Source organism: Oryzias latipes, chromosome 3 (assembly GCF_002234675.1).
Source record: "Oryzias latipes chromosome 3, ASM223467v1".
NCBI classification, from domain to species: domain Eukaryota; kingdom Metazoa; phylum Chordata; class Actinopteri; order Beloniformes; family Adrianichthyidae; genus Oryzias; species Oryzias latipes.
The window spans coordinates 21,161,429-21,185,216 of NC_019861.2; the positions used below are offsets into that span (position 1 = coordinate 21,161,429).

The window sequence follows — 23,788 nt, forward strand, 5'->3', positions numbered from 1 at the left end:
CCTATCCTTTTAGCTTCTGTAGTGCTGTAATTCTGCAAAATTCTTTTTAACGGGGAAGGGTAAAATAAATTATTTAAAATCTCTCGTAAAAATGTGTTTGTTAGTTTTTTATCTCCCACACATAGCCCTTCCACATAGAGTGGCCTCATTTCAGAAGAATGTTGTTGCAATAATATTTTCTGAGCTATAGTTTTAGTGGGAATTGGAACGGATTTGATTATCTTATTATATTCTTTCAATGGGCAGACCACATTATATTTTGCGCAAAAAATGTTGTAAACAAGATAATACCATGTTTGTCCATTAAATGAGAAATCACCCAAACTCCTTTTTCCAACCAATTGCTCAAAAACAAAGACTTTCGTTTATACAAAATAAGTCTGATGTTCCATAAAGGTGAATTGTGCGGAGAGAAATTATGTTTGAATATTAAAGATCAAAAAAGAAAAACTTCTTTGTGATACTCAATTGCACAGGTAGTTTATCAACATCATAGTCACAACGTAAAATAAAATCAATTCCACCTTCTTATTTTTGGGACCATTAAGCCATTTGTTTATAACATATAGCTTTTAAATATTTACAATAGTTGAACTATAACAAGGTTATATTTTTCTATAACAACTTTAACTTATTCTACTTTTGCTAGCAGTACAGCCAAGTTCCTTTCAAAATAAAATCCACCCTGTGTCAAAGAGGATCCTCAGTCAGCAGCAGATTTACTTAAGTTAAACATGGCATTTCCTATCATTACAGATGGATGCATGGTCATGTTAAAAATGTAAACATAAATGAAAAAATTTGAATTAACTAGAGGAAATTATTTAAAATTGCAAACCTATTATTTATTCAAATTGCTTGCATTTTTGTCAAAGTCAAAAAAACACGCAGAAAAATGCTGCAAAAGTAGTGAATCAATTTCAACATTTATTTACCATTTGTTTTACACTTTTTTCCATTTGATAATGCAATGTCGATTGATATCCAGTGGGGGTCGACAAAACGCCACACAACAAAGCACAAAACGTTCATTATATTCAATGTCTGACACATGACACGTGAAACAGTCTGATATTGTTAGTCTGTGAAAATAGGAAGTGGTATTTATTTTTCTAGTGATTTCATTTTAAAAACAAACACACCAATTTAATGTAAATGTAAGCATTCTACACATACCTAACAGTTTATCATCATTTGAGGCCAGTTCTAATAGAAAATTGGCAGGGTGAAGTGTAGGGATGGGTATCGTTAAGGTTTTAACGGTACTACTACTCTTATTGATACTGCTTATCGATCCGGTAGTTTAACAATACTCTTATCGATACTTTTTGAGGACGAAAAATGAATAAATAAATAAATAAAAAAATTAAGAACATAAAGTGTTTTATTTCCTCATTATTCAACAACATTGTTTTTTGAACAAAGCATTTTACTTTATACATGAGAATGTTCCAGACAGGAGTGTATACCAGTGTCCCAAAAACAACTAAAAAGGGTTCCCTGAACAGCCTCTGAGGTCATTTTTTTTCTTCTTTTTTATTTTTTTAATAAATACATTTTGCACAACATAAGTAAGGCTCTGGGCCAGATTTTAAATTTAAAAAAATCCATAGACAGAATAATTTAATATTACTTTAATATTTAATACCTTGAATAAAAAGTGTTTTTACTTAGTATTTCATCAGAGACTTTGATACATAAGAATCTAGCAGAAGTTGAGCAAGTTAAATAATAGTCAACCTTTTAAACAATTGTTTGATTTATGAGTTTGGTGTGTTTTTGTTTAATGTGATATTGAACCAAATAGCTGATGGAATCATTAAAGAGATTCTGGAATAAACCTGTTAAAAGGATATAAGGCCTTTGATCCCTTAGCAAAAAATTTATTTTAGTAAGGAGTATGCTTAAGTACAAATATAGCAAGTATACCGACAGACCATGTAGGATAGGACAGGAGTGGACAAACTATGGCCCGGGGACTATATGCGGCCCGGTAAACTATTTGGAATAGATTGTATTGATAATCTTTGTTAATGTTTTATTTTCCCTGAATTTTGGTGTCTTGTCATAGATAATGCACCATAAATACACTAGCCTTTGTTTAGAAAGTTATTCTGTATACGTCCAGATTCCATGTTATCTTTTTTTCTTCTTTTTTAATCTTCTCATCTGCTCCTGGTTCGGCCCTTCTGTCAAATTCTAGAACCCTTTGTGGCCCACGAGGCAAAAGGTTTGCCCACCCCTGCTGTTGGAAGTATAGTAACTGAATTCCTTCTTTTTTTTCTTTTTTTTTTTTAGATTAAATTGGAACGTTTTAAGTTTACAACTTCAAGTATAGCAGTACTGCCTCACTTTTAGTATAGACTTATTTGTAGTACACTTAAATAGACTTTTTCCACTCCAGAACTTAATTTGTGTTCTGGAGTTTTATTGTTGTATGCTTATGTTTTTACATACTTTTTTACTGTGAGGCAACCTTGAGTGCCCGGAAAGGCGCCATATAAATAACATTTATTATTATTATTAATACTTCTTTGAGGAACTAGATTGTTTAAATAACATTTTTAAGATATAACGTTATGGGGAAAAGCATATATGAGAGTAGTGAAGTTTTAAAACTATAAAATAAAATCCAAACGAAAGGAGTCTTTAACCAAACATTGCATTTATCTCAGCGCGCCTGACACCTGTCTGGTGAGTCGGATGGTTTCAGGATGACACGATGCTGCCGTGTGAAAAAAACAAACACAGCTGAAGTTTGTGCGCATGCCCAGTTTTGAGGCACCCTGAACTAATGAATATGTAAGCGTATCTGGTGGCCGGCCTCTTTGATTGGAGCCTCTGGCTCGGTTTCCTGTGTTGTGTTTCAGTTGTAGGAGAGCCTGTAGAGCCCTGCTCCCCACGTCAGCTGCAGTGTGCGGAGGGATCGGATGAACGCGGGACTCGTCGGTGACCCTGCGATGGACGGAAGACGCCGCTGATAGAGTCGCGTCCATGCTGTCCGGTTCCGTCAAGGATTACTGCTGCGGACACCTCACATCCAACTTTACAAACATTTTCACGTCTGAATCTTAATCACAGGAGACGACCAGTCGTTGTGAAGGATGGTGAGTGATGTTTGTTTCCACTGGTTGCTAACATGATTATAGCACCACTTTTTTATAAAAAAAGAAAGCCGGGGGGGATTACATTCCCAAATATGTTGAGTTTTCCCAGATTTTAAATATTTATTTTGTTTAATGGAATTGATGTTTAATGTTGCCCCGTAATTTTAATTATTTAACAATTTCCTTACTTAAGGAAACTACAAAACTTCAAAATCTAAAATATTTCTCTCTGATTTCTGCTCACACTTTCATGATGATGATAGTAGTTTTCTTTGGATTTTTTTGTTTTTGTTTTTTTGCACAGCCCTGACTGCAGGTAAAACACTGTCCTTGAGTCATGCAGTCTGCCACTGACACTCAGATAAATGTGTTGTGTAGACACAGAGGTCAGGTGCATCCCTGCTGCCTTTTGGAACCGGTTAGTCAGTTAGGGAGTGAGTGTCAGGTGGAGTGTGTACAGTATGTGCAGCGCCTTGTTGTTTGGCTGTAAGTTGCAGGTTTTTCCTGGTGGCTGAATGCCATCGCTGGTACAGACACACCTGTAACACAAAGGCACTAGACCTTATCACAAGGCCAATGAATGCCATACTTATACCTAATACACCTACTATTTATTGTATGTTTTGCAGACATAATTTCAAAAAAGAATGTTTTGATAGGAGCTATCAGACCCTTTTTAAATCTTGAAACCTGTCCATTTCTTCACCTAAACCCAAAAAATGACACAACTGAAACCTGTTTCTATTCTGTCACCTGAAAATGTTCTGCTGAACCTGAAGGTCAGGTTGCACGGCGTTAAAAAAAAGGCCACCGTTTCTTCCAGCTGAACATAGCACTCCAAGTGAAACCTCAACACAAAGTATGAATGAGTCATATTTATGGTTTTACACTTTGAAAGTTTTTACTGCTCTCCTTGCTTTTCACTCAGACTCTTTTAGAAGTCATGTTTGGCTAAAAGTAAAGGAGACAACTAAACACAAGACATTTCCTGGCATGGGGGGGGGGGGGGGGGGGGTCTGTTTCAGCGATGAAGGTGCTTAAAAAGAATCTGACTGTCATCATATAGCTGTCTGGAACTTCAGACACAAGCATCGCTCACCGCTTCCCTTTCTGCCAGATGCTGGATAGCAAGTCAATACAACAGCAGATGGTTTGCATTAGCATCCCCAAAAGGGAGGTGCATACAGAGTACCCCCCCAAAATCCCAGCTCAGAAAATTCTGCTTTCTACTTCAATCCCATCACCGCAAGCAGAGATATGTTCTGGAATTCAAGCATTGTCTTTGAAAACAGGAGTCATCCTGTGGACCTGGAGAACTCGTTAGGCTTGTGCTGCAGTTCCGTCACCCACACTCCACGCCAGCCGTTCTATGTGTGTTCATGGTTACAGCAGCATCTCACAGCAAAAGGCTGCTGGTGATGACAAACTTCAGAGTTTACTTAGCTTATTGTTGCGTCTGCTGTAAATCATGGATTCAAGCGGCTGACCGGTTACTTATAAATGCTTTAAACGCCATTGTGAGGTGGTGGTGTGGCGGTCACCTCTGTCACCTTGTAGCAATCACATTTCTGGCTTTAAAAAAAAAACTGACTGAGGCCTTTATGTTTGCAGTTGTGGCTCTCTCCATAGCTGTGTGAGTTTTTTCCGGGTGATGTGACTTCGTCTCAAAGTCACAAAAGATGCGTTTCAGATTCAAAAGTGATTCTGCAGGAGAAAGGGAACGTGCAGGATTGTTTGCCCTGGATCCCTTTTGATTATCCATTCATGGTTTCGGTAGCTTCCAGCCATTCTGAAGAGGTTGTAGACTATAACTGGCTAGACTCTCAGGATGTGTACACAGGTTGAAAAATACAGGTTAAAAATACAACCTATAATTCATCCATTTCCAAGGAGTTGTGACAGGTAGCGAGTTTTGATAAGAGCGTGAATGACCCTAAAGGGGATTATAAAAGATTATACAATTCTTTAGTCTTTTCATCATAATAGAAAGTAAAATGAAAGTCTTTCATTTTGGAAATGAGAAAACTATAATACAGTACCAAGGAAAATTGCTTTTTACCTGAGTCAATATTTTGCCACCAGCACTGTCTCCTTTTAATGACATGTGATGCTTGTTTGCATTATTATACTTTATCTTGTATCATAAACTAAGCTGTGTTCTTCCCTCTATCATGGCAGGTTATTTGCACATCATTTTTTTGTTTTTTTTATGTTGTTTACTGTTGATTTTCTCACTGTTCAACTTTTTCCTTGTTCGGGAAAGTAATTGTTCACATTAATATAAAAATGTGATGTTTCTTTATTTGTAGCATTATTCTTTTCTATGTTTGGCCTTTTTACATGTTGCAGGTTAATTAAAGTGAAGGAAACTTGGTGTTGTCCTTCTTAGAGCCCCTTTCTATGTCATTACAAACTTAAAAATGTTCTATAAATGTCTCTATAAAAAGACAAACATGTATGTATATCAAACCTTGAATATTATATTGTATCATTAATTGATTAGAAAATTAAAAGAAAGAGAAAGTAAATGAACATGAAAACATATACACACATATATGTACATAAATGTACACAGACACAAACATCTTCATCTACATCGGCATTCACATGTAAAGATCCCACTATAATTACTCTTAATCATATATATAAATATTTACACATATACATACACTACGTGACACATTGAATCCGTTAAATGTTTCGGCTTGTGCTTCTCAGGTATTCCTCAGACAGACATCCTCATTTTGTGTCTACATTTAAGAAGTGATCACAAGGTTAGCTTTTTTGTTTTTTAGGGCCGGCACAGTATTTAAAGAAAAGTGCATGTCCCAAAAATATCAATAAAAACCCCCAAATACATACATTCCACAATATGCTCCAGTCATGTATCTATGTGATGTGGATAATCATGGACCAAGTCCGAATATAAAAAATAAAAAAGGCTGGTCAGCTGGTGTATGAATATTTGGAAACAGAACTAAAAATGGCTTTAGTGGTATGTTTCTGAGTCACAGCATACTTGTGCAGAAAAAGGATTCATATGGTGCACTCTATCTCTCCATCCTCAAAATAAATGGCACAAATGCCATTTGTGAACTAATGTTCACAAAAAAGTGTTTTTTAGGAGCACTTATCCTTCCTTTGTGTTTTTGTGTAATCAATGATGTAATGCAGTCTTTTATTTATTTATTTATTTTTGGTAATGCAAAAGTAAGTTGGAACTTATTTCACAGTTGTGTTAACATTCACTGTGAACCATAAAAACTAGTTTTCTTGGAGCACTGTTATCTATTTAAACAGGCAAATTCACCTCGTTACCAAGCTGGTCAGGACACGCTGGCTTCATTTAGTGACTCCAAGCTGATCATGTTACAGCTTTTTTATGCGTTCTAATAAATTTCGTGACTATGACGGGTCAAATTAGGGCTTACACGTTACCATGGCCGCATTGGTGGTGTTGATGTTGCCAGATTTGCGATGGTACTGGTTAAGGGTTAGTTGGTTTTCACCAGCTGTGTCACTTTCAGGGAGATGCAGTTTGTTCTATGTTCTGTCATAGTAACTAAAAGAAAATCTTTGTTCTTCTAGTTTAAAGTGTGGCTGGTTCCTCTTTTGTGTTGAGTTGATGTCAGCACTCTGAGTATGTGCCACACCCAGTTTACCTGCAGGGAGGCAGACTAATGGTATTTGTCACCATCCTAAATATGTGGTGACCATTTTTGTAATAGTTTAACTTAATGAAAAAAAACACCTGTGTCCTTGGAAATTGTTGAACTAACTCGGGTTCTTTGTCTGAATAAATCTTACCTGTGGTAGGATGCAACTTTGACATTTCTATTGTTTTCGTGTTTATTTTTTTTTTCACTTAAAAAAAAAACACTGACTTCATAGTAGCAGTTTATGAAAAGCTGTTCTACAAACACTTCCATCCATGATTTTCTTGAAACTGCCTAAAAAGTGATTAGCAGAGCTTGTAAAATCTTAGCCATGAAGAAAGTTGAATTAATTTTAATTTCTATGAAAGATTTCCTTTTCAGATGACAGATTCAGAACTTGTGAAAAATTATGAGCTTTAAAAAGATAAATTTCAAACAGTTTAATTGCATTATCGAACAAATCTGAGCCCCCCCTTCCGAAGGACATATTTTATCCATTCCTCTAAAAATAGATTTGCCCGAGATTTTCCAAGTTGGTGCAAAGTTTTTACAATAAAAAAGGGTTTAAAATAACAGATTGGAACTCCATTTAAGTTACAACATTCTCAGTACACATCATTCACCTTGTGCATCATTTATTCTTGCACATTAAAACAGTTTTAGGAATGTCTTTAGACTTGTATTTCCTGGGTAAATGTTGCTTTGGATTTTATTGGCTGCACACAGTCTGTTGTGGCATATGGTGTGTTGATGAGTTTGTTTCCACTGTAGACGGTTTACATTCAGCTGCTGCTTCGGCTGCTTTGACTTTGCAGCTCGTCTCCTGTTAAGAATATGAGCTAAGAACCACCCTAAACCACAGTGCCTTTTATATTAGATTTTATTGGCAGCCTTACTACTGCTTCTATTCATTTAAGAGACCCATTCAGCTTGACATGTTTAAAAATAGCTGCTTTAAAGTTTCCATGGAGAGTTTAGATAGTGTGTAGTTCGGCTTTAGATGTGCGAAAAGTCACACCATTTTTGTTCATCTTTAACCATTTTTTCCTGCTTGAGTTGCAGGGATTTGCCTTGCAGTCACAGCAACATTATAACCAGTCGGGCCTCATGCTTTTCAGTCAAATGTGGTTTTTTGTTTCTGTGTTACTTCAAGCATCTGAGAACTCGTGAAAGTTTGGCTGTGAACAAGCCTTTTTTGATGGCGATGTAAAGAGCTCATCACTGCTCCTCTAATTTAGAACAAAAACAACAAACGCTTTTCTATCGTTGTTACTGTGTATGTATGTACCGGTAGATACTTTGCATTTTGTGGAAGTATACTTTCGAGGAATGACGCATTCATGCCCACAGGCATGTTTTAATAGTAAAAACTCTTGATTTACAACTAGAAAATACTATGCATATATTCATCCAAGAATTATAAAAGGCAGACAATGTGAATGCATGGACCTCTGCTTAATTTGGGTGAGTCAGCAAAGGTTTAATTCTAAATATTCTGTTCAGCCCACCATGACTGATGAATTTAGTCTAAAAATTATGCTTTTGTTAACAAGAAACATAAATCTTTTTTTGCATCAATACATTTATAAAAAAAAAAATCAAGAGCTAATTACTTCACTTTTGGACAAAAGCATGCAGCAAGTTTCTGAATCGGTCAGCCTGAAACTGGTGTGCAGATGTTGAGATTTGGAATTTTTTTCCAATACAGTATTACACTCTGATGAGCTCCTGTTTAACATTTTTGTACAAGCCAAAGTTCCTCTCTTTATGTCAGTGCATCCTCACTGACTCTTCATCTGCATCCTTAAACTTGCTGTGATCTTTTCTTTCTTCTCAGGGCATTGAAGCAAAGGGTAACTGCAAATCTTTAATTTACTTATAAATAATCTATTTGGTTATTGGTCTATTTGGTCTTATTAGAACTTTGCTGCTCTACCTTTGGCCTACAATTCAAACAAAAGAGAAAAATGTAGATGCTAAAGTTTATGTTCTTCGGTGTGCCACAGTTGCAAACCTGACAAGCAGGGAGACACTAGAGTTCTCCATCCATCAGTTTTCTAAACCAGTCTTGTCCCTTGCTGAGTCACGGGGCTGCTGGAGCCTAACCCTGCCACTCGTGGGCGAAGGCAGGGGACGTCCTGGACAAGTCGCCAGTCTATCGCAGGGCCACATACACACTAGGGACAATTTAGACAAATTAACCTATGAAGTGGGAGGAAGCTGGAGTCCCCGGAGAAAACTCCCCACATGCACAGGGAGAACAGCCAACTCCACACAGAAAGGTCCCCCATTGGTGATTGTTACAGGTCCTCCAGCCGGGACTTGAATGGGGGCCTTCTTGCTGTCAGGCAAGAGCGCTGACCCCGCCACTGTGCAGTGGTCAGTTCGGCTGTGAATGCGACTGGTTTTCTTCAATGACTTGTTTTCGTTGTAACCCAGCTGCTGTGTGTTTAGTGAGTTGTGTGTGGCTGCGGGTTTCGCTGTAACCTGAATAGGCATCTCTTGCCTGGAACATTTGCGAACAGAGAAGGGTTTCACCACACACCCATCCGTGCCCACACACAGACTCACACTTGGAATGTGTTTATCTTGTCCTTTTTATCTTGGAAAGCCCAACTCTCAGTCAGCACTTTTATTATCCTCTGGCAGAATTTCCCAAAGGGAATCAGTCTACAGCAGGTGGAAATGCAGTTCATCACCTCCACCCAAGCTTTGTTTAGGTTAAACCACAGAGGATTTGTTTTCCATCAGAGTTTGTGGAAGAAAATTTCATTAATGACCCACGGCTTGACTTGGTGTTGGGGGGTTTTCCTGAACGTTGATGGTAATATATTTAAAGTCATTCTTAAAGAAATGCTGTTTGATCAGTCTTTGTAATCAACTGTTTTACTGGTAATGGTTGTTGCCTACTTTTTTTTAATCATTATTATTTTTAAGTGCCATGTTGTAAATGAAATGACAGACCACATAATCCAACTGTTACTGAGGTCCAAATGCTGTTTGTGAAGAAATAAAAGCAGAAACAGTTTACAGTAAGTCCCGCAGTCTTCAGATCATACATGAAAACTTTTAAATGTGAAGGAAAAACAACAACACAAAATAAGAACATTTTACAGAACATGATCCTTAATTGTTATGGCAACTGTTTCCCATTACAGTGCACAAGATGCTTTACATGACATAGCATCTGCTATAGTTCTGCTGTTTCTGTCTCTTTGATCACATCTAGCCACGTTTTCTAGGGAGCATTTTTTCAATTGCTTAAAATATTCATATATAATGTCAAATTATCATTATTTTTACCTGAGGTTTGCCTCAGGTGTTTTTCTTTCTCTATCACAGATTCATACTAACTTTGACTGATATAGCCAGGAAATAAGGTATTAATAAATATCAGAATACAGACAGCACAGGCTATTGATGAACCACATGTTAGGATAAATAAAGTCAGAATTTCAGTCAACTTTTAAAATATTTCCCTTTCTCATTTAGATAAAAATCATTTCGGGGCTTATTCTCACCTGTTCCTCACTATTATAAATGATTATTTTTTCGTATATACTTTTACGCTCCTCAACCAAGAGGTGAGTGAGAAGATGGACCACTGTCTGGTTCTTCTCTAAGCTCCCTCTTTTGTCTTTTTCTTACTCTGGACCACATATGTCAAACTCAAGGCCCGGGGGCCAAATGCGGCCCTTCATGTCATTTTATGTGGCCCGCGAGAGCATAAACGTTTTTAATATCTTAAAATAAAAATGGGTGTGTATTTATAGGTATCTTGGGGGAATCAGACTTAAAATATCGGTTTGGGCAACTATACATTAGGATCTAAACACTGTCCATATAACCGAACCTGACAGAATCACATTTAAAAGAATTTATGCTAGAGTGACAAGCAAACATGTTTTTTTTTTTTCATTGCATTTAGTTACATGTATAAATTGTATCTGGCTCTTTGAGGACAGCCACTATGTTGATGTGGCCCTCGGTGAAAATGAGTTTGACACCCCTGCTCTGGACTATGAATTGAAAACAGATTCTTTGTATTACTTTTTATTTTTATTAGTATTTGATTTTGTTTTAGATAACAGGTTTTTTTTTCTGGCCCTGTTGTTGAAAAACCCGTTTGACAGCTGGTGAAACCACACATCACTCTTCTTTTGTATATAGCACTCGATAAGTCTAGCAAGAACGTGTACATATTTCTGTACATGCTATATAAATGCAGTTTTGTTATTGTTGCAGTGTCAACATGTGCGGTCCTTATTGTAAAATATCTAATTTATTTAGATGTTTTTCTCATACATTGTTGTTGGACAATTTTATTACAATTTATTTTATGGTTTTTCAAATTTAAAATGGATTCTTTTAAACATTTTCTAGTTAACAGTAACAGAATGTTTTTGTTTTCCTTTGCTGGCATCGTGAAGTATTGAAATATCTAAAAAAACATACTACATCCTGACTTAGAAGCAGTTGTTGCCAGGTTCAGTTTTTTTTTTCAATAAAAGTTTTTTATAAGAGTTGAATTCTTTGTCTGTATAAACTGTTCACTGTCTGGTGACAGTGTTAGGGAAAGCAAAAGGACGTTAACACAATGTTCTTCATCTTTGTTTATGTATTACAGTTGGTACTGTCATCACAAAGTTTTATCAAGTAAAAACATGACTTTTTTTATTCTAAATATACAAAGCTCTACTTGTTCCAATTTATTTTACCTAAAAACTTTTATTTTTTAGAAATAGTCTTGATAATGGACAGATTTCTTTATGGTTTTACACTGAAGCACTAAGAGGATCTCTAGAAGTATTTTAATTATTTGTGTTTCTTGAAAAGTGTGTTTACCACATGAGGTTTTCTTCTTTGCTTTCTGATTTGAGGTAGTTTTTTCCTGTTTTTTGTGTTTCTATTTAATTGTTGTATATTTGGTTTTTTTTTTCCTCCCCCAAAAAATCAATTTGCGATCAATAATTTTAAGTCAACATGTGGCAAATTTTACTTTTGCATCAAGGCTGTAATTGCAGTCAAGCTCTATAGCTGGATTTGTATATATTTGATATAATACTGCTTATGTTAAAAGACGGTTTTATCTTTACCTAGCTAAAAATCAAGCCACATCCTGTAAAAATATTCTAGATTTTAATCTATTCTGATAATAGGAGTGCTAAGTTCTGAACAGCTTTTTATTTTATTTTTTTGCATTGAAAGGGCCTCTTTTCTATTTAAAGACTAACCAGAAGATGTGATCTTGTACAAAGCTATAGGTATTTCTGGCAAACATTAACCTCACTCTTGTTAATTATTGTTTGTGGTCAGATTATTGACTTGGTTGTGTCAAACCTTTTCTTCTGTAGTTGTTTCTTTGTTTATAATATCATTTATTGTGTAGAGAAGTATCCAGATTTGACTAACAGGCAGGACAGAAGATTATTCCTAACACGCGGTGGGCTGTGTGTCATTCCCTGATGTGGAAAAGAGGGAAAAAAAGGAAAAGGGAAAAACGAGGGGGAAAGTGCCGCTTGTGATACTGAATCAAACCCAACTATTTCCTGTTTCAGGAGCCCGAGCTGCTGAGCAGTCTCCTTATATGGTATTGGTATTTGCATGAGAGGGAAAGCCTGGGCTTCTGGATTAGAACTGGTGCTGAAATTCCTTTTCTATTACCTTCTGGGAAAAGCCTGGTTCTGTTGTGGTGATGGAAAGGCTGTTGTTCTTTTATTGGAAGAAACTAAATAACCTTCATGTCTGAAGTTCTGTATGTGTCCACATCTTTTTATTTGACTTTTTTAAATCATAATCTTTAAGTTTTCAGATGAAATGTCTTAGTCCATGTGGTTTATAATGTTGTGGTGTTGTTATGGCTACCATCAACTCGACATTGTCCCACATGTCCCCTGAGGTTTGCCTCAGGTGTTTTTCTTTCTCTATCACAGACTCATACAAACTTTGACTGATATAGCCAGGAAATAAGGCATTAATAAATATCAGAATACAGACAGCACAGGCTATTTATTAACCACATGTAAAGTCAGAATTTCAGTCAACTTTTAAAATATTTCCCTTTCTCATTTAGATAAAGATCACTGATTTTAATTTTGAAAAAAACTCTACATGAGTGGATGCATTGTCTTCTGAGGATGATGACCCTTAGCTCTCCGTCACCTCTGCTTGGGCAGCAGCTCAGTAAATGTTTCAGGCACCCCCTGGAAGTCTTTGTGTTTATGTGCAGCCCTCCTTCCTTGTGCAGCCACTCCCTCATTCCGCTGCAGTAGGCAATATTTTCATAGTCCACTTGCATCTTCAACAGGGGGGGCAAGGAAAAACAAATGAATCCATCCTGAGAACATCTGACATCCACCTCCCACGTCTCCTGCTTATTAAATCTTCCTTTGGAACACTTTCATCTTGGCATAGCACAGTGAAGTTGTACAATGTGTGTTGTTTTCACTTTGAAGTCAGGCGGACATGTTTCCTGGTTTTGATTTGCCTTTTTTGAAGTTAAACTTTGAATAGGTGGAAGCAAAATCATATTCATCTAGGTGGGAAAGTTTTAGATATCTTTTTTTTTTAAGATGAAGCAGATAAACACTGATTAAAAAAAAAAGGAGAACTTTAACTATCGCCCATTTCTCCAATGCATTTTGTTTGGTTTTTTTGCACCCAAAAACAATAAAATTAACAGCTTTCCTGCTTGCAAACACGTTTTTATATTCCCTTCTTCCCAACTCTTGTCAACCATTAACCATTCTTATCATTAAGTGGGGAGGATGCCAAAACAATTCCTGGCTCACTTAAGGCGCAATAACACAGTGTGATCCTGAAACTGGGTCAAGCAGCCGCTTGATGCATCCCTGCGACGGGAAAATACCCTCTAAATGAAGTTGAAAAGCTGTTAACATTCCTTGTCATCTCCCATATAGTATAACTGAGTCCGTAAAGTAGTTTTATTTTGCTGTTGTAAAGAATGAAGCAATCCTGGAGGATATTAAAGACTTATTGCCCTCCTTCATAGAGTAAATTGTAATCAGTTTAGGCACAAGGATTTCCTTTTTACTTTTTACTGTATGTTGCAACTTTGTAATCCCTGACATTAGCAGAGTTTTGCTTAATTCCATTTTGATTTAATCTTGTGAAAACCATTTATGGATTCAATGTATAGATTCAAACACTAGTGTTTACTGACTTGCTCAAGTTAATGTTGACATTTTTGAAATATCTTCAGTTGGAACCTGCACAGAACACTTTAAAGTTCCACTTTGATCATCTTTTGATCTGTTTTAAAAGTGTTCCCAGGGAATATTTCATTGTGATTGTTTTCAAGGACATAGTTTCTGGAGAGTGGCAGTTGTTCATTAGGCTGTTGGCATTAAGCAACCCCGCCCCCTTCCCCTCCCTGTTGCTCAGAGCTCAGAGCAGGGAGCTTGTGGCCTGCCCAGAGTATTTTCTATGTCACAAACTACGTTTTTTCGTCTGGTCCTGATTAACAATTTGAATATATGTATCCTCCATCACCAGAAAAATGCCACATGAATATGTTAAAATATGTTGAATATGTTATTTCTTTTCATTGTTGTGGGTTCTTAAAGGCACACCCTTTGCCACATGATCCATAGACTGACTAAGATAGATAAAGCTGAGTTGTATCAGTGTTTTTTGTTTTCCTTTAGATTGTTTGGCCTAAGTCGTGTACAAAACCAAAATAAAGCTTGAAACTTTATGTAAAAGTATATAGCAGAGCTAAAATTTCATTATTCATTAACAGAAAAATGGCACATCAGGATGAATAAGTTGTTTTATACCTATTAAACCACAAAAAACATGTCTTTTTGTCTTACAAATGAGCATGGATGGAATTTTTCAAGAGTTCTAAAATAAATGTTAAAAAAAGCAACCAATTAGAAGGTTATTTAGATTAAAAATTAAAAGGTTTTGTAAAATAAAACATGCTGTATTAAAAAATTTCAATTATTATTACAATATATAAAGTAAACGAATACCATTTGTTAATTCCAGATGTGCGGGCAACAGTTCACTTATGGAAATACTGTATGCAACAGCTTGTGTATTTATTTTTTTATGCATGTTACTCAGAAAAAAATGAGACTCTTGGGTAATAAAGGAATGAGTTTGCATTCGCCAATCCACATAAAAGACCTGGATACTGGCAACGTCTGTCCATGTGGAGCAACAGGTTTGCTCCATCTAATCTGTGTGTCTTCATAGCCGGAAAGCCAAGTGTTGCAGTTACCAGATGTTGCTGACTTGTGGAAACCACATTTAATGTTTACACTACATCAGAAATGCGGGATAGAGGAGGGTAGACCAGTTATAACAAAGTTACTCACACTCAGGTAACTTAATAAGTTGTTTTAAGTGAACATTACACGGATAGAAAAGTTAAGATTTTTTTAAATAAATCTTAACTCTCAGTATCAATTTAAATATTGGTTTACATGCTATAAAATTGTTCAGTTTGTTTCCTGCAAAATCTCTCAAATCTAACAGGTTAAAGGAAAAACATTGCAGTTCAGTTTTAAAGACAAGAGTTTGAATCTGCAAAGTTCATTAACTCACCATATTATCACATTTGTGATTATATTTAGCTTTGAGCAAAAAGGTAAAAGAATCAATTTACCCACTGATTTAATGTCATTGAGGATTTCAAGACAAAGTGATATATATATATATATATCTATATATATATATATATATATATATATATATATATATATATATATATTTTTTTTTTTGTGTGTAGAAATGTTCAGCTCTGTAATTTATTTTATCCACCTCTGTGTGTTTCGGCGTTATCGCTGAATGAATTAGACTTTTCCTTTGGTAAATTGTTTAGCTTTGGTTCTGCCTCTCGCCACACTTCCTCTGTAAAGGCTGAGGAAGTCTAGGGTTAATGTGTGCGTTGACTAATGTTCTGGATGCTCTCTATGGCTCTGAGTAGTTCTCATCTGTGAGAAAGAGGATCACTCCTCGCAGCACATTGTGATCTTTGTGCACAGTAGCTAGACTCCTCTGACTCATAGCGCATGATGAATGACCTCAGTTTAGACCAACACTCTGAAGAAAAACAGGGATGTAGGGGGAAACCAAAGGATGTGGATTAAAGTTAAGTCAAAGCATCTTTAGCTCTTTATAAAAACAACACATGCAGCACTTTTCTGGAACCCAAACCTGCAGTGTTTCAAAGTAAACATGACTCATCATGTTGCTGGGATCAGTAGATATGCATGCTGTGAGGTTTTTTCTTGGTGTGATATGAACCGTTTCTCCTTGCCTTTTATTTTTGTCTGATTAGCTCAACAGTGTGGTTAAAAAATCCACCACATCAGGCTTGGATTTTGTGAACAGCTGTGAACCTGATGTTGGACTTAAGACTCTGTGTTATTTCTTTTTTAGGACTGAACTAACATTGTACATGTTTTGTTTTCAGGGAAGCCGGGGGCACTTCCGGTACCACTGGCAGAGCCATAATGTCAAACTCACCGGCGTGGACGACATGGTTCTACTCACCAAGATCAATGAGGACGCCATTGTGGAAAACCTCAAGAAAAGATACATGGATGACTATATCTTTGTATCCTTTGTCCACATCATCTCTTCACATTCTGTGTGAGAGAGTTATCTCATTCCTGCTTTTTCTGGGAATGGTGGGTTTTGTGAATGAATAAGGGGTCAGTGTTGGAAGGTGAGACATTCCTCCTGAGATTTTGACGTGAGCTGAGGGAAAACTGGTCTCTCTGTGCGTCCCCTCACTCACATGCTGAGGTCTGTCACTATAGTCAGACATGCGAATGTTTTGTCTCACTGTGGTGCAAAAAGGAACCGATTACATAAAGGGGAGCTGCTGCCATCTTTTCTAAATCTTGGGGATTGAGAAAGTTTTCTAACTTGCAGCTGTGGCTGCACAGCTGTTCCGGACTTGCCAAAAAAAAACCTAAAGATTAGCCTCTTTAGTGCTCTTAAAGCATTTTTTTTGGGTAGACTTCATTCCACGCTGGATTATGGCATTTAGTAAATGCTGGCGGTTTCAAGTTTGGCAGCACCGACTTAGGCCTTTCATTTGACTCAGTGAATGGCCGTAACTGCGATATCTCTGCTCCAAGGCTGTGGGTCACTGTGGGCCACCCACAATGGCAGCTTTATTTGACTTGAGTGGAGTTTTTTTTTATAAGGCACACAAACCTCAGCGTTGCATGGAAGGTTTATTCTCTGTCATTTGTAAGCATTTCTTTAGGCTCAGGCCTGATCTCCAAGACTTTGCTGCACAGATGCGCACAAAGTCTCATGCAACGTTCACACCGGGCTAAACATGCCTTCTGGACTGTCACTATCTAAAACCAACACACGTACCTGCAGTTGGAAGAGATTGGATGCAAGGCTCTATTCCAGTAAATGAAAGTCTTGGTTTCATATAATCTGGCCAGGCACAAAATGCGAGTTATAAATTCTCCCCCATGATCAATTTTCAAATGGTTGGCACTTCCGTGAATTAAAAGAAATGCCGTGCATTCATTACTACCAAATCTGAGTCCCTCAATCATTGTGCGTTTTGCCCGAAAAAGGTCTGTGAAACTTGCGAAAGCATTTAAAAAGTCTAAATGTTCATATACGCGTGTTTACATAGACTTTTAATTGGGAGTGGTCGTAAAATGAAAGTGCATTGCTGAGGCCGTTGTAAATGTAGCTTCAGAGACCGAAATGTTTCCCAGCATAGAATTGCATTTTTTTGTAACATTGTTCTATAATCTTTAACTCATAACCGCTTTAGACGTACATCGGTCCTGTGCTCATTTCCATCAATCCCTTTAAGCAGATGCCATATTTTGGAGACAAAGAGATCGAGATGTACCAGGGCGCAGTAAGTACATCTGTAATTCAACACAAGCTGCAAACAAACTCACTTTATTTTTACAAAAAAAACAGCTGGAACATTGAGGTTAATGGACTAGAAGAGAAAAGCTAGTGCTGTACAACCTTCCCAGCAGGTGCTCTTAACAGATACTTGACGCATTTAGTGAGCAGGCTTATCAAGATCTTCACCAAACCACCCAAGTGAGGGTGACTCTTCCTTTGGCCAACCTGCCAAGGGCTTGTTCCCTTCAGCTAAAAACAACAGGCTTTGAAATCTCTTACACACTGCTCAGTTTGACAGCTGACCTAATCAGATCATACACATTTATGCTGTTGTTAAAGTTATTTCAACACTCATCAAAATTTGATTTTGAATTTTGGCAGGAAGTTTTACGACTACAGTTGAGATTTTTTTTTCACCATGACACGTTCATTTTCACTTTTCTAAAGCAAATCTTTACTATTATTAACTTGGTACTAAACAAGTCAGCTTGCATTCCAACAATGTCACCTATCAAAAGCTGTAGAACAACTTGAGTCCTAAATCGGGCAAGAACAGGGAACCCACTGTTTCCAGTGTCCATAGTTACCAGACACAAACTTAAAAAGGGAATGAGAAAACACATTAGTTAACATTACCAGGATCACCATCTCCACCTTTGACTTTGGCCATAAAAAGCAACTAAAAAAAGATTTAATTCCCTTTCAGGCCCAGTATGAGAATCCGCCTCATATCTACGCTCTGGCAGATAACATGTACAGAAACATGATGATTGACAGAGAAAACCAATGTGTCATTATCAGGTAAGATTTGTTTTGTTCTTCGCTTTTCTTACATGTGAAATACTCGCATGTGAAAACATATCAAATCCATGCTTTTACATTCATTAAAACAGCGTTAAAAAAACTGTATTTGTACATTTTCCTGCTTTACAAAGCAATGTGAATTATCCAGGATGTGAGACAAAAGCAGGAGGTGGTATTGTGTGCAAATGGATCTGGAAATGTCAGATCCTGCAGCACTGTACCAGCTGGGATAATGAATGGGAAGGGAACCAGAGAACAAACCAAACTGGTTCCACTGCATCTTTCAGTTCAGCTGACTGAGAATAAAGTGTTTCATTGGTGCTTTTCCATCACATTGTTTTCAGCTCACGCCTGCTTTTAACGTCAGGCAAAATTGGGACTACAGGTCAAAAGGAAGCAAAGTGTGAAAGGTCAGCTAGGATGCGACGTAGAAACAAGGCAGCTGTGAAGCTGTTTTTAAAAAAAAAACTTCCTGGTTTGTGAACACCTGCAGGATTTGTGGCCCAGGATCTCTCCTCCTTGAGTTCATCCCTGCCTTAGGTACTTGCTGAGTTTTAGCCTCAGAGCAAAAATGGTGCTGTCATGATTTATGCTGTGTTCCAGTCACCTGAGCGGCGTGGTTGCTGTAGTGCTTACCTCATGATAAACAGCCCCTGCTTCAGCAGTTTTAGCCATTGTTTGGACAGCCTGTTCAGTTTCCAGCACCACAGGACTGAAGTGGATTTTGTGATCAACTGAATCAGCTAACAAAAGCTTTGAAGTGGTTCTACGATGAACTGGATGTTGGTAACTAAAGACTGCTGCCTGTGCAGTGTGGTGGGGGGCTCAGTCGCAGGTGATGACAGTGAAAATTCAACATGAAGTTGTAGAAGTTGAGCTTCCATTCTTGTGCCAGGCTTCCTTAAGGATACTGAATTAAACTTGATGGATAAACTGGAATTTTTAAAGTTAACATATTTGTTCTTGTTGTCTTGTTGAGTACGGTGATTTTCCTTTCCTTTTTAGGGCTCCCTTTTGTCAGCGTTTTGACATACCACTAACACTTTTCAAACCAGCTTCTCCTTATCTTCTGTCTGCACAAATATGTCCACAGTCTCCAAGTTCGTTGGCCTTTGGCATTTAAGATGTAAGCGAAAGTTTCCATCTTTCACCAAAGCATGCGAACCAGCTCAATGAGCTGGTCAAAAAACATAAACCTGCAAAAAAGGTGTGCATAAATTCAGGAGTGTGGACTTTTTCCTGCTTTCATGATCCTCCATCAGCCTTTTTTCCCTTTTTATTTTTAAAAAGTAAATGTGTGGACAGAAATCTCCTGATTTCAATCTCATGGCTGTTTAAATTACTTTACATTGACTCAGTTCAATACATGGACATTTCTGTTGGACTTGTTTGGTTATTTTACACTTTTATTTGTTCATTTTGTTCATTTTCAACCGTAAATTCCTAGGTTTTTCTTAAAAAAAGAGACAGGCCATTAAACACCCAACATTAGCTGTTGCATTATGTTAGACACAACTAGGCGAGGTTAGTCTCTGAACAAATACCACAGCTGCTAAACCTGTCTTTGGAACACGTTTTACTGTAAATTGCTTGTCTGGATTGCCATCTGTAAAATACCAATTCTTATTTTTAGGTCTTTGGCATTTCAAACTTGCAGATAATGAAAGTTGCACTTCACACAGCTCACAAAAGTTAGAGATGTTCATTTTTTTGATGAAATTTCAAAATTCCTCTTTGTCCTGTCACAATACATTTTGTTTTAAGAAATTGTTTACAAAAAAAAAAACAACAACAAATTTTTTAACTTTGTGTAACTCGTGTCTGTTGGAGCTGCTGAACATTGAGAGCTGAAGTCTGTGCAGAGTGAATAGGCCCTCCACTGCAGCTTTTGCCTAAAATAGACCCTCAAAAAATTGTTTGGAGGAGAAGCAAAGCCTTTTTACAGCTTTAAGGAAGTTTTTTTGATTAAAAAAACAATGTGGAGTGTTCACATTGGATTTCAGTTGGTTGAATTTTCAAATTGAGCAGAATTTCCTCACACACTGCTTTGCGATCTTCTCTTTGCGAGTTCTCGTGGAGGATTTATATAACCATCCAGAGACTGCTGTGTAATAGAGTTGCTCCCATTACTTCCCCAGGCAGCCTCCTAACAGTCTGCAGCTGTGGGTCCCAGCGCCTTCACTAACCTGACTCTGTTTTAAGGCAGGAAAAAAAAAAAACCTGACTTAGCTGGCATTTGCTCTCAAACCACATACAGCAAAATAAATAAGTTCCTGGCATAGTGAAAGACATGGAGGAAAAGGAGAGGGATGAAAAAAAGAGAAGCAGAAAAAAGAACACAGAAACCTTAACGTTGTGACTACAGCTTCACATGCCCAGATGCAAAGAGACTCTTGAAGAATTCTTCTTTTGTTACAAATTACATTTCTGTTTAGGTCTTTTTCCTGATGTTTTCTTATTTTTAGAAAGCCTGTGAAAACATTACAAGTTTCTGCTTTGGCTTCAGAAGGTTTGTCAAAATGTGGGCTCAGTGATTTGCCTTTTTGCCTTGATTGCAGTAAAGAGCTGGGAATAGGCCTAACAGGAAATGACAGCATTTCTATTTATAGGCGATTAGAGAAAATTTGAACTTTTCTTAGTTTGTGCCACCACTAGCAACCATAAATGCAAATATATTTGACTGTTGTTTGACTAGTAGTTTTGATTAGTTTTTTTTACACTGCAAAATCAGGCACCTTAGAAATAAGTCAAAAAAAGTCTTTCAGATTTTCTTGGCAGATTTTCTTTAAATAAGCAGAAAAGAAAGAAAAAACTGCCAATGGGGTTAGAAAAATGGTCTTACCAAGAATTCTTATTTCTAAGAAATAAATGTTTTCCCAAAATAAGATTATTTTGCTATTGAAAAACTTAATTGTTAAGAATATTTTTCTATTATTACAGAAAATAACACCATTTTTCTTGAAACAATCTTTTTACTGTAAGATTCAGTTTTTGCAGTGCATTTCAAATCAAACACAACAGCTACAAGCATCTGATGAAGTTCATTTTGCTCCATCTCTGATCTTATTGTACTCTGGGAAAAAGAGCAGAGATTACATTTCATAATGTGGTTGAATAGGAAGGAAGTGGGGAAAATCCAGAATAAATCCTAAAGCTGAGGGATCTCTTCATTCACTCTACCTTTGGCAGGTCAACAGGTGCTGGATGGAGATAGAACATAAAGTTCTGAAAAAGGAAATGAGAAACTCTTTCTGTTTCTGCTGGGACCAATTTTTCAACTTTTTTGTCAGCTTTTGAGTCTAAGAATGAATCCAGTTACCATTCAGCTTTTGATTTCGTCTTTCATAGTCAGGCGTAACTTTGAATATAAAAACGTGTTTCAAACTTATTTCTTGGGTGCTGAAAATAACAAGCAAACAAGTAAACAAATTATTTGATTTCATTTCACCTTTATTTATCCAGGTAAGACTGATTAAAAAAATGTTATTTTTCAACTGTGGCCCTGCAAAAGACAAGAACTTTTCATAAAGAAAAATGAAAGGAGTTACAGGAGAAACAGTTATGGAAACGATCAGGATAAAACAGCAATAACACAAACAATCATTAAAATCACTCACTGGCTATCAAAATATTAAAACACATACAGCTCATCGTTGATTGTTTATTCAAATCTTAGAGGCTAAGTGCAATGCAAAGATTGCAGTCTGTGATGGTTTCAATGGTTTCAGGGTAGAGAACATGTCAGGATGGGTATTGTGGAATATAAGACCACACTAATAGGTACTTTTTGTTTATTAAAGTCAATAAGTAACATTTGACAAGGCAGTGTTTTATTCAGTTGGAGAGCAACAAAAAGTTTAATTGTGTTTGATTAATTTGTGAAAAAAATAACTGATGTGTGACAGAATGTCAGATGATGTTCATATTTGGAGAAGCTCATAAACTTGGTTTACATGTGTTTTTCAGTGGAGAGAGTGGCGCTGGGAAGACTGTGGCTGCCAAATATATCATGGGCTACATCTCCAGGGTGTCTGGAGGCGGACCCAAGGTCCAGGTGAGAAGAGCTTGTTGCCTCGATCAGAAACGTTCAAACACATAAATGCTGAGCCAATATCTTCAAAATGCAAAAGATATAGGTCAAACTGTGAGACAGGTGTAAAAGAAACACCAAAAAAAGCTGAGCTGTTGAGGAAAAAAGTTCTTCTTAGTATTTGCATTCTTTTAAACTACAACCGTGGAAAACTTTGGAAAATCCTTGGAAAAGTGTCATTTTATCAGAAAATATGAACTAATATTGAATTTGATTGCAGCCATATGTTAAAATAATAGAATAAGGGTGGCAAAAAGGCTAAAATAAAAACAGAAAATAGATTAATCTGGAGGGAGAGCTTATGTCTCACCGGAAATGATGAAAATAGCTCTGGAAAATCAATGGTTTTTAAAGTGGATCAAAAAGAGGCAGGATTTTTAAAGCAGTAAACTTTGGAGACACCTTTCTGCAAAAGGACAAAGACTGAAACTGATTTATGGATGTATTTGATCCTCAGGACATCTAGCTGCTTTGTGTTGTTCCTTATCGTGCCAGCTTCACGTCAGGTGTCTACATTTTATTAACAGAAATGAACAAATCTGTTCGTTTTTTCAGGAAACCTGTCTCTCTGCTGTTCCTGGGTTTCATCATTCTGGCTTCAGAACATTTTGGTTGCATTAATCATAAAATCAAACTAATCCACTTTATTTTCAGCTTTAACTTGAAGACAATTTAATGTTTTTACTTTAGTTCAAAAACAGGCCCAAATAAGGATGCTGTCTCAGACAATATACAGCTTTCAGACTACCGTAGTCTTTCAAAACACCCTATACAACAAAAAGGCACAGTATTTGCTCTCTGTTTTTTCACATCAGCTTCACCCCATAATAGGTTTTGGCTTTTATGTTTTAGACTTGTGGAAGTGTTTCTCCATGTGAGGGAAGCTTTGAGTTTCCTAGAAGGTAACACAGAGCTCCATGGTGAGCCTGCACTCTCTTTCTGGAGTGGCCTTTGTCGGTTGATCACCCGCTGTAATGGTGGTTTTAAATTTCCTTCATTGTTACTCAAAATGGGTGCGGTCCAACCTCCTCATACATGAAATCTCCTCTGAAAGGGTGTCAAACACACCTGGAAAACATGTGTCATGAAACCTGAATGTAGATGAATCCCAGTAAACAAACAAAATGTGTACCTGCTACACTTATGTCACCTTTATATTGTAAAGTTTTACATCTTTTTGCTTGCAAATTAGCAATAATGTTACTCAACCGACTCCTCTGAAGTATGTTCTATGTTCTTGTGTTGATTACGTGTTGCCTCTG

At 36.9% G+C, this 23,788-nt stretch overlaps 1 protein-coding gene across 2 annotated transcripts in view; it reads left to right on the forward strand.

Annotated features, from left to right (window-relative positions):
- The first annotated feature begins 2,833 nt into the window (after positions 1 to 2,833).
- myo1e (myosin IE) overlaps positions 2,834 to 23,788 on the forward strand; it is a 40,852-nt gene continuing 19,897 nt past the window's right edge. Inside the window, exons 1-5 of one of the 2 annotated variants that reach the window (XM_011491256.3) lie at positions 2,834 to 3,107; positions 16,209 to 16,352; positions 17,547 to 17,636; positions 18,339 to 18,433; positions 22,403 to 22,490. In XM_011491256.3, the coding sequence (XP_011489558.1) occupies positions 3,105 to 3,107; positions 16,209 to 16,352; positions 17,547 to 17,636; positions 18,339 to 18,433; positions 22,403 to 22,490 (420 nt within the window). In that variant the 5' untranslated portion in view covers positions 2,834 to 3,104. The remainder of the gene's footprint in view (positions 3,108 to 16,208; positions 16,353 to 17,546; positions 17,637 to 18,338; positions 18,434 to 22,402; positions 22,491 to 23,788) is intronic. The other variant, XM_011491251.3, reaches the window with a different exon arrangement.